This window comes from Zingiber officinale, chromosome 1A (assembly GCF_018446385.1).
Source record: "Zingiber officinale cultivar Zhangliang chromosome 1A, Zo_v1.1, whole genome shotgun sequence".
NCBI lineage: Eukaryota > Viridiplantae > Streptophyta > Magnoliopsida > Zingiberales > Zingiberaceae > Zingiber > Zingiber officinale.
In genome coordinates, this window is record NC_055987.1 from 114902176 (window position 1) to 114918523 (window position 16348).

The following is a 16348-nucleotide window of genomic DNA, read 5'->3' on the forward strand; positions in this document are numbered from 1 at the left end:
AGATTTTAAATTATTCAATAATTTATATTATACTTTATAAAATATAAAAAATATAATAACATAGAATTCTTTATTGTTTTTTAAAAATAATTTTTTAAATAAATCAATTTAGTTTTTTTTTAAATAATTGTCAAGAAGAATAAGTAGTATTATCAATATAGAAAATGGATTAGGATTCCATGAATTAGAACTAACCATCTGAGAATTAATATAATTTTAATTTGCAATATTCAAAGCTCAGTCCATCAAAAGAGACTACCTGTACATGAGAACATTTGAAGTGATAGGGAGACATAATACATTCAACTTTGTTGTTGACCAAAAGACAATAAGTATACTGGTATTGACAACACTATACGTAATATAAGAAAAGCACTAACTACAGTTAAGCTTCAGACGTGATTGAGATGAGGCTCCCCTTTGAAGTGAACAATGTCATGGATTCAGCACCTGACTCTGGATTCTGATCTCCACAAGAGTCATGCAGCTACTCTTTCTGCCATGCTATTTTTGGTCATTCAACAGCTGAAAGTAAATCCTCAGCTCCTAAGAGTTATTCTACAGCTAATCTTCTGCTTCCTTCAGATATCCTGTTAGGAAACAAGAGGAAAACAAGAATGGCATTTGTATGTGTCTACCACTCCAAACATTATCTTTTCTTTAAAAAAAAAAAAAGTGAATACAAGATATACTTGAACTTCCTTAGTGATAAAAATGCGCATGGTGCTTCCATTCTAATCTCAACATTACACTCAGAACTAAGGACACAATGATACTTGGGGTTTGATTCCTGAAATCAGATTCATAAAACCCTAAACCACTATGCTGATGCACACTACACTCAAAGCATATTAAAAGGGAATTATCCAACATGATTACGACTACTACAATTATTATTATTAGGATAAGTCAATTGTTAGAATAAGTAAAAATTCTATTAGTTAGACATTGTTATTGTTGCCTTGGCAACATAATATACCTACAAATAATGTATGTAAAAATTTATTTCTTTACACCTACGCCTTTCCTGTTTTCTATGTCTTTTAAATTCAAAAGAGATAACAAAACCAAAAGCATATCAAATGTGCAATCTAGAAACTCAGCCACTCCTAATGTGACTACATTTTTAATAAAGTATCCCCGTAATTAACTCCTAAAAATAAACAATAATGAACTAGAAAAAAAACACGTGGACTGATTTAAATCAACCATACCCAACAACCATTGGTAGTATAATGTAGACAAAAAATTCATTAGGAAGTTCACTGATGTTGTCGTCATTAAACACTTAAACTACAAAAGAAAAAAAATTGACATCCAAAATCATAAAAATAAATAACAGTTCAAACACCACTATGAAAATTAATATAAAAAAAGGAACAAAAGATGATGCCTGGTAGCATACACTATTAAGAAAAGTGCTTCAGACATCTTTAAGGTGTCTTCTTTTCGTTCTTTCGGTTTGGCCTCTTCATCTTTAAGAGATGTGAAAGACCTGCTATGACATGTAATCGGCTGGTAGGAACTCCTGTCTTAGCTAATGCTCTTCCATGCTTATCCAGGAGAACAAAGCAAGGAACATATTTGATGTCATAATGTAGGAGCTGCACAAAAAAAGTCAATCAAGTAACAAACCAAAGTGCAGCATCACTCTTCTACTCATATTTTAGAGACAAATGTGTTTATTTACTTGCATCTGTTAAAGGACAAACTAAATATGTGCCAATTAGTCTAGGATGACTAAATTGTCAGCAGGATGTTGGTTAAATTTATGGTAAAAAGAATAAATACAATTCATCCTGCTGACAATTTCCTATTTAAATGAAAGCAATACAGAAAAGTACAGGGCTATGCAAATAAATTAAACAATAAATAAAGATTCTAAAAACACATATTTATACTTTGAAGAGTTTATGGAGGCAAGTGGCAAACTCCATTAAAAGTCTATAAACGCATAAATAAAGATTCTAAAACTCCACTATTAACTTGACATGTTGATAAACCTAATTGGGAAATGATATAAAGTTCATCAGTTCCAAAGGGTTGAAGTCAAAAATCAACATTAAATGTCCAATAATTTCAATGTGTTTTAATTTACTATGCATGGAAAATTGTAGCACATTTATGAGTCTTTTTATGTTTTCTATGTATCTTTATGAGTCCTTTGTGTTTTCAATGAGTCTATCTACCAACATTTATGTTGCTCGAGTCCTTTGTGAGTCCAAAATACTATTGTAATGTTGGAATATGGAATGAATATCAAAGTTTTGAGAGTTCTCTTTGGTTGTGTGATACAATCTCCTTATGGCGTGATGTCTAGGAACCCTTAGGTGTGATACCTAAGTTTCTACAATTCCTTTACCACTTCATTGCAAATTTCTATTTCCCAAAACACCCAATCCTTAATCTCCGCTTGTGCTACATCATTTGGTATTAGAGCCTTAGAGCTTTAATATGTCTACAAGTTCCAGAAGGAACTTTAGAGGAAAGTTGACAATAACCAATGTGATGAGATACTTATTCATATGATGGAGGAACTGGATGCATGCAAATTCGTCTAAATGGTGTTGAAGCCATGATTTCTCAATCTAAAGGTGATCAAGTCCAAAGAGAGCAAGGAGAAACATCTCAAGTAAACAACAACTTGATTCAAGAAGGGTTTCCAACACCTCAACAACATCAACCTTTTCTGAGTGGGCTAGAGAATTTCTTGAAGCAGAAAATAATTACCAAGATGTTGCTGGAGATATCACAAAGAAGGTTTGAACTAAGGTGCCAGATTTCGAAGGAAAAGTGAACCCCCTTTATTTACTGATTAACTTGCTATTCGTGGTCCAAATAGCATGAAAACAAATCAGAAACTAACTGTAAATGACTTACATTGATCTCCTGAAGAACTCGTTGAAGATGTCATCGAGAAAACCACTTCTGTCGCCGAGAAGATCACCACTCGGAACCTCCTCAAACTTTTTCACGAACCAAATCCCAGATGTTCTGCTTTGCTTCTCTGATCACATCCAAACCTTTGCTTGCCCTCTCCGATCACCTTCCCTTTACTTCTTCCCCCTTTTTGATTACCTTGGACGCCTTTTATAAGACGAAAGTGGAAGACAAAAGGGAAAGGATGCCCCTTCGTCTCCTTGACGTTTGCACAAAGGGGAGATGAAGGAGAAGCAACACCCCTTCATCTCCTCTCAACGTCTAACATCTCCCACTCGTCCAAGTTAATCCATAAGGTTATATGGTCACATAGACCATGTCAGTCACATAGACTACAAGGTGATCATGTCACGAAGACCAGAGCAAAATTAGTCACAAAGACCAAATAAGTCACGTAGACTTTATGAGGATCAAGTCACGAAGACCAGAGCATAAATTAATTAGTCACAAAGACCAAATAAGAACATTCATTCCATACATTAGGAAAAATGGTTCGTACGACAGCAAGCACACTAAGCATTCAACTGCTAAGAAGATTGTCACACCTTACTTAGCTGCTCCATAAAACGAATCAGCGACATAAATGACTTGCCTTTACCCCAGATTAAATTATTTACATCATTATGAGCATCTCTAATCTCTCATATTGACTATATGTCAAGAGCATGTTCAACATCTCCAATTAAACAAATTATTCACAATTATATTTTATGTACTAAACTAAAAATGTAACTGGTACCAGTGAATAAATGTCATAGATGTAAATCAATCTTAATCTTCCTTTTTAGCTAGAATCTATTCATTCTAATCAGTAGCTTTCCTAGTTATGCTCCATAGACCGAATCATCCATGATCAATAAGAAACATGCTAAAGTAGCAGACACTGATCAAAACTTCAAGTAAACAGCTAAATAGTCACTTAGGGTAAGATTGAGATTAACTTATAATCTCAAGGGTCTCACATAGTAGAGAAGCAGGAATCCATTCTCCTACTACCCTTCTTATCGCCATAGTACATGTGGTATGAATTACATGCTACGATGTTATTCTCTTTACTAAAAAGAGCGCATGTTTTTCTCAAAATTTAACATCGTACAGATTTTGATCTAGACATACTTAATGTCTAATCCTGAATTCAACATATGAATTCTATTTTGGCCTTAAGCAGATTCAGTAAATGGTGAGTGCATTTATTCCAATCATTATACAAATAATCTCATCTTGACACAATTATCAAGGCGACCTTAGCTTATGGGTCAATCTCATAAGGAACGATCTTACCTCTATTTGTACTTAACAAATAGAGATAATTGTCCATGTGAGTAGACCAATCTCAATCTGCCAACATATTTATCGAGACTTTTATTCGAATGTAACAAAGACATATACACTGAATAGATCATGACATTTTTATTTATCAAAATGTCTTCACAATATGTTACATTCTTCGAAGTCCCAAAGACTTCACATGTCCATAGGGTTGTAAATGAACCAAGCGTTCGTAAACAAGCTTGGTGTTCGGCTTGGTAAGAGCTTGTTTATGTTCATTCACTATACATAAGATTAATTAAACAAACAAGCTTGAACAACTCGTTAAGCTAAACAAACAAGCTTGAACACATATGTGTTCAGCTCGTTAACATTCGTGAACAACGTTCGTGAACAATGTTCATGAACCATATTTATTAATAAAATTCTTTTCAATATGCTAAATAAATAATAAAATAAAATAAAATAAATAAATAAATTTAAATGATCAATCTTAATAACCAATCAAACAATTAAAAGTTTCAAAAAATCAAATAAGCTTGAATTGCGAGCTTGATAACATCTAAACGAACCAAGCTCACACCAAGCTTAAGCCAAGTTCGAACCAAGCTCAAGCCAAGCTTAAATTGAGAGCTTGATAACATCTAAACGAACCAAGCTCAAACCAAGCTTCAAACAAGCTCAAGCTCATAAAAAATAAACCAAGCCAAAGCTTGAACACTCATTTCAAAAGCTTGGTTCATTTTAAGTTCGGCTCAGCTCGACTCGGTTATCTTATCAAACAAGCTTGAACACTCCAAAGCTCGGCTCGTCTTGGCTTGTTTACAGCCCTACATGTCCATGAAATAATTTTTTAGTCAATGGCTTAGTAAAAGGATCAGCAAGCATATTTCATGTAGGGATGTACTCAAGAATAATCTTTTTCTTGTCAACAATATCCCTTACAAAATTATACTTAATTTCTATATGCTTGCCTTTGCTGTGATATTTGGGATCCTTGAAAAAAGCTATTGTAGCTTGACTGTTACAGTACACTGTAACAGGACTCCCACTGTCCTCAGCAATATTCAGATGCTTCAGGAACCTTCTTAGCCAGACAGCTTCTTGCACATCCGCTGCATAAGCCACATACTCAGCTTCCATTGTCGACAAGGCTACACAAGCCTGCTTCTTGCTGTTCCATGAGATGGCGCCACCATTCAGCAAGAAGGCATAGCCAGATGTGGATTTTCTATCATCAAGGTCCCTAACCAATCTGAGTAGCCACTTAGGCTCATATCTAATCCTTGGAAACAAAGACAATAATCAGTTGTTCCTTTGAGATATCTGAATATCCTCTTCACTGCTTTCCAGTGTCTCGATCCTGGGTTTGACTGGAAACGACTAACTAAGCCAACAACATAGTTTATATCAGGACGAGTACACAACATAGTGTATATCAAACTACCAATAGCACTGGCATATGATTTTTTCTTCATTTCGACTATTTCCTCAGAAGTCTTGGGATACATACTTTTGCTCAAGACAGTACCTGTCGCTATTGGCGTTTGTTCAATGTTGCAATCTGACATATTGAAGTGTTGTAGCATCCTAGTGATATAAGCTTCTTGAGACAAACCCAAGAGATTTTTTGATCGGTCTCTAATGATCTTCACTCCTAAGATATACTCTGCTTCTCCCATATCTATTATGTCAAATTGTAATGAAAGTCAGGATTTAACTTCTATCACACACTTTATGTCGCTTCTAGCTATTAGTATATCATCAACATATAATGATAAAATGATAAACTTTCTTTTTTCATTTCTTAGATAAACACAATGATCCTCATTGATCATTTCGAAATCATAAGACAAAATGACTTCATTAAATCTTATGTTCCATTATCTTGACACTTGCTTTAGCCCATATATAGACTTTCTAAGTCTATATACTCTTTTCTCTTGGCCTTCAGCAACATAACCTTCTGGTTGTACCATATAGATTTCTTCGTCAAGATTACCATTAAGGAAAGCCGTTTTTACATCCATCTGATGTAATTTCATGTCATATTGTGCTACTATAGCTAGGATGACACGTATTGATACAAACTTCACAACTGGGGAGAATGTCTCTTCAAAATCAATACCCTCTATTTGGGTATATCCTTTTGCAACTAATCGAGCTTTGTATCGATTTCGATCCATCTGCTTTCCTCTTTACTTTGAGAATCCACTTATTCCCAATAGTCCTTCGGTCCGGAGGAAGATCGACTAAATCCCAAACTTGATTCTTTCTCATTGACTCCATTTCTTCATCCATTGCAACTTTCCATTCTTTTCTAACTAAGCATCTCAAAGCTTCCTTAACTATTCGAGGTTCCTCATCATCAACTAGGAAAACCATCAATGTCTCATTCTCAATATCAAATCTTCTCCGAGGAATAATTTGACGACTACTTTTTCGAATGTTAGACTGTTGAGAAATTGACTCATTCAGTGGCAAAATACTCCCACTAGGTTGACTAGATTCAGGCATTTCCTGATTTGTTGATAAAGGAACATTATCCTCCTCCTCTATCTCATATAGAGTAATTGTCTTATCAACTTCACCTCGTGTTGGGAACTCAGTTTCAAGAAAAGTAGCATCTCTTGACTCTATTTCAGAGATGGTTCCGTCTTGTCGCTCACCAATAAAAACATAACCCTTAGAAGTCTCAGAATACCTTATAAAGATATACTTTTTACCTCTGGGTCATAATTTTCCATGTTCGTGAGTCTTATCATGAACGTAGACAGCTGACTCCCAATGTCTCAAATTATTCAAATCCAGCTTTCTGCCTATCCAACGCTATTTATCAGATAGATTGCAGTAAGAATAGTTTCACCCCAAAATCTTTTTGGGGCATTAGCTTGAATCAGCAGAGATCGTGTTGCTTCTAATATATGACGATTTTTTCTTTCAACAACCCCGTTTTGTTGTGGAGTTTCTAGATAGGAACTTTGATGTACAATGTCATGGTCATTCAGATATGGACCAAGATTAGAATTAAAGTAGTCACGGGCATTTCAAACTTTAAGATCTGAATTGATTCTTAACTTCGTTCAAGTAACAAATAAAGCAATCCAATGCTTCAGATTTGTGAGAAATCAAACACACATGACCAAAACGTGTGAAGTCATCAATAAATGTAATAAAATAAGAACTCTCATTTCTAGCCTTCATATTCATTGGACCACAAATATCCGAATGAATTAATTGCAATGGTGATTCAACCCTAATAGTCTTACCAAATGGTTTCCTAGTCGTCTTTCCAACAAGACAATGCTCACATATAGACAAGTTAATCTTAGCATGAGTGCCCAAAAGGCCCTCCTTAGCTAATCTATTCATTCGTTCTTGTCCTATATGTCATAGCCTAGCATGCCAAATTTCATCATTAACATCAGCATTACTAGTAAAAGCAATGTTTGAAAAACAACCATCATTATTATTTGGTTCTACATCAAGAACAATAAAACCATTTGTTACATAACCATACCCAATTAACACAAAGTTAATTCGAAATTCCACACAACGACTATAAAAATTTACATTGTAACCTAAATCAAGAAGAAAAATGACAGAAACTAGATTCCGTCGAATCTCAGGAGCATACAGGGCATCATGTAGAAACAAAGTACGTCCACCACGTAAGTTGAGCTTACAAGTGTCAATTCCTTTGACTTCAAGTCTTGCATTGTTTCCTACATATATCCATTTGTTGCCAGTTGGTACCTGACGGTACTCCACATATATAGCTCGATCACGTGCTACGTGGTTCGTTGCTCCTGAATCCACAATCCATAAAGGATATGAATCAGCTAACAACACTGTACTTGCAACATATTGCTCGTGGAAAGAAGATAAAAATGGATCTACCTTTTTAGGCTCAGTACAATCCCGAGCAAAATGACCCTTCTTGCCACAGTTGAAGCAAGTCAACTTGCTCCTAGGTTTTTGTCCATATTTCTTTCCTTTCTTCTTGATTTGGTTTTTCGTAGCAACAGTATTAGCCTCCTTTCCTTTTCGCTTTCCTTTCTTAAACCATTTGTTCTTCTTGGAGTTAAAACCTTCAGCTACAAAATATTGACCAGAAATCCTTGCAGATTCAATCCTTTCCGCCTCAAGTTCAACATGGCGTGAGACATCAATAAAAGTCTTAATAATCTGTGGGTCAGATTCTGTTTCATCGTTTCCCAAGAATCAGGAAGGGAACGGATAACTGCTTGAACCCATTGTTCATCGGTCAACGCATGACCAGCAGTCTTAAGCTCTCGAATCATGTTACCCATCTCCCTGAGATGTTGGGCCATGGTAACATTCGAGCGTTTTTTTATAGCTATCAAACTTGATAGTTAGCTGACGGAGCTTACTCAGACTTACTCCACTGTACTTCTCTCTAAGGGCTGCCCAGACAACATGAGCCGATGGTAATGGCTCATACTCAAATACCAGGTCATCCACCATTGAACTAATCAATATTCCCTTAGCAATGGAGTCCTTCCTTTTCCATGCCTTATAGGTATCAAGGTCACGTCTGTGCTGTGCTGTAGAACTATCAACCAGTTCCTCCATGAATTGATTTACAGCCTCTAGAATTTCTTATTCCTCAAGAACGTATTGTATCTTGAGGTGCCAGATTTTGTAGTTATCCCTATAAAATTTCTCACCCTTATTGAGTTCAGCTATGATGTTTTTAGTTGTCATGATCTACATAAATAAACACATTATTTATTATTTCAGTGTAATTTGCAATTAATTATTGACTCAGTGTAAATTAGAATTAGTTTACAAAATCAAATGATAACTTTGTTTCCACTCCTCATTTGTATATTCTAATCTAATCAGCATTGATCAATTTTATTACACACATCCCATCCAATGAACGAATCATTTAATATAAATGAATCATATATATATATGAACTAATCATATCATGAAATGAACTAATAAGTTCCAAGTTTGTTAGCATATCACATAACTTTTTATTATATAATTCTGTTCGTACATAACGACAGAAATTATTACACGACTCAAAAACTAAATGAGCTAACACTGTTCGTACATAACGACAGTAAACAGAATACTAGTAAACTAGATAGGTCAATACTGCTCCCACTAGGACAAATACTAGTGTAGTGGCCAACATTATCCCTATTAACCTGGACTCATTTGGGATAATTTCAGATGGGGTAGCTTCAGGATTCTCCATTGGATTCATTTCTAGATCTTCTTTGAATATGTCCTAGTCCTCTTTAGACTCTTCTTCACCCATATGGTGAAGTAGATCCTCACACAGTTCTGAATATGTGACGCGTCCTTCATGACGTCCCCATACATAGTCTGCTATTACCCTAGGATACTCTGGCAATGAATGCATGAATGCCCAGATACTATAACTATAAACTCTTCTTGCTCACGTTTCCAAAATAGTCTATCAAGCCGTCTAATATGTCCGTCGACTCCATAAGCAGACTTATACTATATCTTCTGAATCTCCTCTCGGAGCTGGTTTCGCCACACTTCGCGACGAGTCAATGTGGTAATAGTCCGTGCCATCTGAAAAATTGAATTTAAAAAAGTCAGTACAAAATCAACTAACCAGTACAAAACCAATTTAATTCAATTTATACAGGCATAAAATCATCATTATAAATCAAGAAAAACAAATCTTTTCGATTTTCAGGAGTTTAAGTCGACTGACCCATTGGACCGGTCAATCACGAATCTGGATCTTAAGCTTAATCTATTATCCTCATTAGAACTAATCTAATTGGATAGGGATTTTTGACCTATGTTCTGTTATTGTTTAAGCTCATTTGAGTCAATCTCAGACTTATTGATCAGACTTATTGATCAACTTATGTCCGTTTGATTCATCCAATTGCTCATTCGATTAAGTCTGACTCATTAGAACAAATCTAATCTTTATAATCAAAATCTGACACAACAAAACTAATCTGGTCATATTTGATCAGTCCAACTTCTATAATCAATATCACCCCAATTAATTCAATAATAAACCGAACTGGTTAAACCAACAAATAATTTGAACCAGCTTTAGGTATCATTGAATCAAACTGGTCTGCTTAAATCAACTAATAATTTAAACTAGACCTGGGTTTGATTGGACAAGTTGGTCTGGTTCAATTTTCAATAAATTGAACTATAAACTTTAATTAAATATATTTATTAATTAATATTAATTAATAAATATATTTAATTAAAGTTTTACACATGCACTGGTTTAATTAAAGTCTTGTGTATTGAAAAGAACGAATTAAACTGTGCACTGTGCTTCTCATTTTTTTTTCAATAGATTCATGAATCGATTAAGCACTGTGCTTCGTCAAAAATTGAAGCACTGTTCGCTTTGATTTTGAATCGATTGAAATTCATTTCAATCGATTCAATTGAATCGAATTGATTCATTAATCAATTCAATTAACGGATGAACAGTATGTACTGTTCATCTTCTTCTTGACAGAAAGAAAAAAAATACGAGCTTTCTAGCAATAAACACGAGGCGTTCCGCAGTCGACTTCCACCGATATTTTAACGTGATCATCGGCGCTCCTCTGCCGTCATATGTGTGGGAGGAAATCACGACTTCGACAGCATTGACGATTATTGCGAAATTGCAATGTCGCCATTTCACAGTTAATTTCATGCTTTCAGAACCATAATTTTGGCTCTGATACCATTGTTCGTGGTCCAGATAGCATGAAAACAAACCAAAAACTAACTGTAAATGACTTACATTGATCTCCCGAAGAACTTGCTAAAGATGTCGCCGAGAAGACCGCTTCTGTCGCCAAAAAGATCACCGCTCGGAACCTCCTCGAATTTTTTCACAAACCAAATCCCAGATGTTCTGCTTTGCTTCTTTGATCACCTCCAAACCTTTGCTTGCCCTCTCTGATCACCTTCCCTTTGCTTCTTCCCCCTTTCTGATTACCTTGGACGCCTTTTATAAGACGAAAGAGGAAGACGAAGGGGAAAGGACGCCCCTTCGTCTCCTTGACGTTTGCACAAGGGGAGATGAAGGGGAAGCAACGCCCCTTCATCTCCTCTCAACGTCCAACACTTGCAACAATAGAAGAATATTTTAATTGGCACGACATGTCAGATAATTGAAGAGTAAGGTTTGCTAGAATTAAGCTTGTGGGTTCAGCAAAAATATGGTGGACTGGTGTTGAAGTAGACACAAGGAGATTAGGACAACCACCAATCAACTTATGGCAAGAGAGATGAAAGTTCAACTATGAGAGAAGTATGTGCCTACAAATTACTATGATAAATTATGTGATCAACTTATTAATTTAATGCAGAATCATTTATATGTAGTTGAGTATATGTAGAAGTTTCATGAGCTAAAGATCAGGGGCCAAATTGTTGAAGGTCCTAGACAGACTCTCGCAAGGTTTAAAGCTGGATTAAGATTTTAAATCCGAAAAGAATTATTAAGATAGCCAATTTATGGTTTATAATTGTCCGAAAAAGAATCTACATATTGGGATAGAGCATGACGATGATGTTGAAAATCAAAGAGTAGGAGATGAAAATTCTTTTGATTATGGAGTATATATTGAAGATGATTTGGAAGAAGATGAAGATACTTCTTTGGCAATTGTTGTTAGGTGTATTCTTACTACTCCAAAAGTTGAAGGTGAAGATTAGCGACGGACATTTATTTTTTAGATGTTGGTTCGTTGTGGGAATCAAGCACATAAGCTTATCATTGATGGAGGAAGTTGTATGAATGTTGTCTCAACATCTATGATAGAAAGCCTCAAGCTTCTTTATGCAGCCACATCCCCAACCAAACAAGGTTGGATGGATAGATAACACAACTATTCCGGTAACACAACGTTGCTTTATTTCTCTTGTGAAAATTATAGTGACTCTATTTGGTGCGATATTATTCCTATGAAAGTAACTCGTACTTTTTGGGAGACTTTGGCTATATGTTCGAGATGTGCTTCATTATGAAAGGAGAACACTTATGCTTTCATGCTCAACAACAAGAAAGTATTATTGAAACCAATGCAGACTACTGAAATAAAGAAATACAAGCAAGAGAAAGCAAAGAATGCTTTCCACTATTTACTCCCAAAGCTTCCTTATTTTCTCCGGAAATCAGTATGTTATTAAATGACTTTTCTAATGTGGCTCCCACCAATGCGTAAAATTCAGCATGCTATTGATTTTGTACCAAGTTCACAACTACCCAATTTACCAGCACACATGGCTATTAGCTATATCTTCAACATTAAGAATGTTATTTTATATTTTGGACATGAAGATGTTATGACAAGCAATGCATATAATGCTCATTTGCCATCAATTCAAACAATGAAAGATGTCATTGAAGATGAAAATGATCACCAGATTGTGTCTAAAAAAGGGAGCGGTTATCAAAAATATCTTATCAAATGAAGGACACGACCCCTTTCTAAATGCGACCTTTATGAAAGATTCCACGCTTTTATGTTGATGGAGATAAGTGACAAACTCCATTAAAAGTCTATAAAAGCATAAATGCATATTCTAAAACTCTACTATTAATTTGGCATGTTTTGGAATATGATAAACCTACTTGGGAAATGATATAAAGTTCATCAATTCAAAAGGGTTGAAATCAACAGTCCGAATTAAATGTCCAATAATTCCAATGTGCTTTAATTTCCTATCCTTGGAAAATTGTAGCATATTTATGAGTCTTTTTATAGTTCCTATGTGTCTTTATGAGTCATTTGTGTTTTCAATGAGTCTATCTACTAGCATTTATGTTGTCTGAGTCCTTATGACTCTTAATATAAATATGTGTCCTGCTGTAATGCTGGAATATGGAATAGATATCAAAGTTTTAAGGAGTTCTCTTTGGTTGTGTGATACAATCTCCCTATGGTGTGATGCCTAGAAAGCCTTAGATGTGATACCTAAGTTTCTATATTTCTTTATACAATCTTCCTATGGTGTGATGCCTAGGAACCCTTAGGTGTGATACCTAAGTTTCTACAATCCTTTTACCACTTTCTTCCAAACTTCTACTTCCCAAACCATCCAACCCTCAATCTCAGCTTGTGCTACATCACAAATGTGTTTATTTACTTGCATCTGTTAAAGGACAAACTAAATATGTGCCATTTAGTTTAGGCTGACTAAACAAACTGGATTAGAAACCAGAAGCAATTCACAGGCTAGATACGGTGGTTAAATTTTTGGTAAAAAGAATAAATACAATTCATCCTGCTAACAATTTACAAAAAAGAACAGGGCTATGCAAATAAATTAAACAATAACATTTGAGGCAGAAATAGAAAACTCAAGCATAAGCGAAATGAACCCGAACCCATAGCACTTCAGTTTCAAAAATTATGCCATCATTCTCCGTAATATTTGTGAATTTTATTCAATTGTGATGATAGTTTAGAATATGTATATAACGGAATCTGACATCCAAAGAATCTCTTAACAAAATGAAGAAAAAAAACAACGACAATCATATTTTCACCCATTTTCATCAATATACAACTTGAATATTACATATTCATGCTGCAATTTTTAAATAGCTTGATTGCTCTTACTGGCAATCTCTCTGGACTTATAAACGCCATCATAATTAGAAAGAGTTATCACTAGTACCATTCAAATCAATGAAATCTTTTTTTAGCACATTACCTATAGTTTACCTTGGTCTTCCTCTGCCTCTCACACTAAAATCTGATCAATCCAACTCATATAATTATATAATCTATTGTCAAACTTTGAGCATGTGTATAATCTCAAACATTTCTTATAGGAATTTTACATCTATCCATCCTAACTATTCAGTTTAGTTCTTATGATTGAGACTACATTTCATATTTCCAGTTTTAGTTCTTGTTAACTCAAAATCTTTAATTTCTATAACAATTCCCAACAAATTAAAGCTTACAACACAAGATCATATCCAAATAAGAAAGGGTATTTAATTTTTTTACCTTTAATATTATTTCTTTTTATTGAAACTACATTTAATATTTTTCAGTTTTAGTTCTCATCAACTCAAAATCTTTAATTTCTATAACAATTCTCTTCAATTCAAGCTTTCAACACAATATCATATACAAATAACTAAGTTGTTTATTTTAAATATGATTGGTAATTTCATCTAGCACTACAGTGAAAAGATAGGAACTTAAAACCAACCAACTCTTGCTGTTAAGCTACAATAATGAAAAAATATTTTATCACGACCCCATAGCTCCAATAACAGAGACTACATTATCATATATGTCTATTTTCATATGAGCATTCTACAAGATATATTTGCTTCGCTAAATCCTAAACAACAACAATTTTTTCCATGTCAATAAAAATCATATGCAAGCAATCTATAAGACATACAAAGAAAATGGAAGAAATTCTGAAACCTCAGGGAGCCACATCTCGTTCTCCGCGTCGGCTAGGACGAAGCTCACCCAGTCCGAGTTCTTCTCTTCAATCCGGAGTACGAGATCGAGAAGGGAGTTGCAAAGGCGGCACTTTGGGGAGTAGAACTCGAGCACGGTCGCTTCCTTCCCACTCGCCAGCGCTAAGGCCAAGGCACGGTGCTCGGCCTCCCCTTTCTCATTCCATGCGCGAGAGGCTGCAGGCCTTACAGGAATAGGAGCTGTCGGGGACGTCAAGGAGGTTTGAGTTTGGTGAATGAGATTTTGGGCGAACGAGGAGAGGGTATGGAGGGACTTGAAGAGCCATGGGGCGTCTAGGTTGCCGCAAGGAGAAAGGTTTGGTGGATTGGGATCCCATGGCCACTTCCACCTCCAGCACAAGAGAGGAGGCGATGGCCTTGGACCAGCGCCGCCGATCGTTCCGGCGCTCCTCGCCGTCGTATTCGTCTCCATCTCCTTCTACCTCAACCCACCGCCTTTGCTTACAGCCAAATTGATCGAGGGGCTAATTTAAAAAAAAAAAAAAAAAGTCCCAGGGTTTAAAATTTTTTCAAAAATATCTTTTAAATCTTATTACTATTTCTAAATATATTCTATTAATTTTAAAACATTTACAAATTTTAATTTTATTATTAAAATTTTTTTTCTTTTATAAAGCGCGTAATTTAGATAATAAAGGTTTTGATGAGCCAGCGTAGTATTAGGTAGTTGGTCAGGTAAAGACTGATCAAGCCAATGATGCTTAATTGGTCTTTTCAGATGATCAGTAAGACTGGGACAGGATCCGGACTCCCAAGGGAGCTACAATGGAGAATCTTGAACAATGGGCGAAAGCTCGATCTAGCAATATTGCGTGAGTGAAGAAGGACAATGTCGCTTGTAAAGCTATTTCATCGAGTCTATGATCAAATTTGATTTTATTCGAATTTCGTAGTATAACAATGAACGGAAATATAATAAATATTTCATCTAAGTTGAATAAGCGGGGATTATATTATGAATTATGATCATTCGAGAAGTTTTTATTTGGTTATGATCGAAAGAAGAAACAAAAAAAAAAATGGATACTAACCTTAGTCTAATCCATTTTGTTTTTTATGAAAAAAAATTTGCAAGTCGTAAGACCATGTATGAAAGTTGACGCCTGCCCAATGCCAAAAGGTCAAGGAAGTTGGTGACATGATAATAGAGGAATCGACGACTGAAGCCCCAGTGAACGGTAGTCGTAACTATAACAATCCTAAGGTAGCGAAATTCCTTATCAGGTAAGTTCCGACCCACACGAAAAGTGTAACGATCTAGGCACTATCTCGAAGAGAGGCTCGGTGAAATAGATATGTCTGTGAAGATGCGTACTACCTACACTAGGACAGAAAGACCTTATAAAACTTTACTATTCCCTGGGATTGATTTTTGGGTCTTTCCTGCATAGCTGTTTAATTTTATATAGACATTTAATAAACCTTTAAAATGATATTAAATTGTACATTTTTTCAGTAATTTTTCTTGTTCAAGGCATTTAAAGGATATTGATCCTGCCCAAAAATCGATGAGATGGAAATTTAGGGATATGGTACTCCTGTTAACCACTTGTAGACTCCGCTCCATCCTGTAACACAGATGACGTCAGTGCCGACCCAGGGAAGGAGTCCTCGGCGTTGGCCCTCTGACACTCAAGTCAG

At 35.4% G+C, this 16348-nt stretch overlaps 1 protein-coding gene across 2 annotated transcripts; it reads right to left on the reverse strand.

Moving 5' to 3' along the window:
* Positions 1-211: 211 nt before the first annotated feature.
* Positions 212-15163, reverse strand: LOC122028900. Of its 2 annotated transcripts, XM_042587875.1 has the most exons (3): positions 14649-15163; positions 1406-1604; positions 212-590 (listed from the first exon to the last, which is right to left on the reverse strand). In XM_042587875.1, exons 1-2 carry the CDS (start codon positions 15117-15119, stop codon positions 1434-1436), a joined length of 642 nt encoding a protein of 213 aa, XP_042443809.1. In that variant the 5' UTR covers positions 15120-15163; the 3' UTR covers positions 212-590; positions 1406-1433. The 2 variants fall into 2 exon arrangements, with proteins under 2 accessions (XP_042443809.1, XP_042443816.1); XM_042587882.1 differs by lacking the exon at positions 212-590 and having other exon boundaries at positions 1487-1604; positions 14623-15163.
* Positions 15164-16348: the final 1185 nt, after the last annotated feature.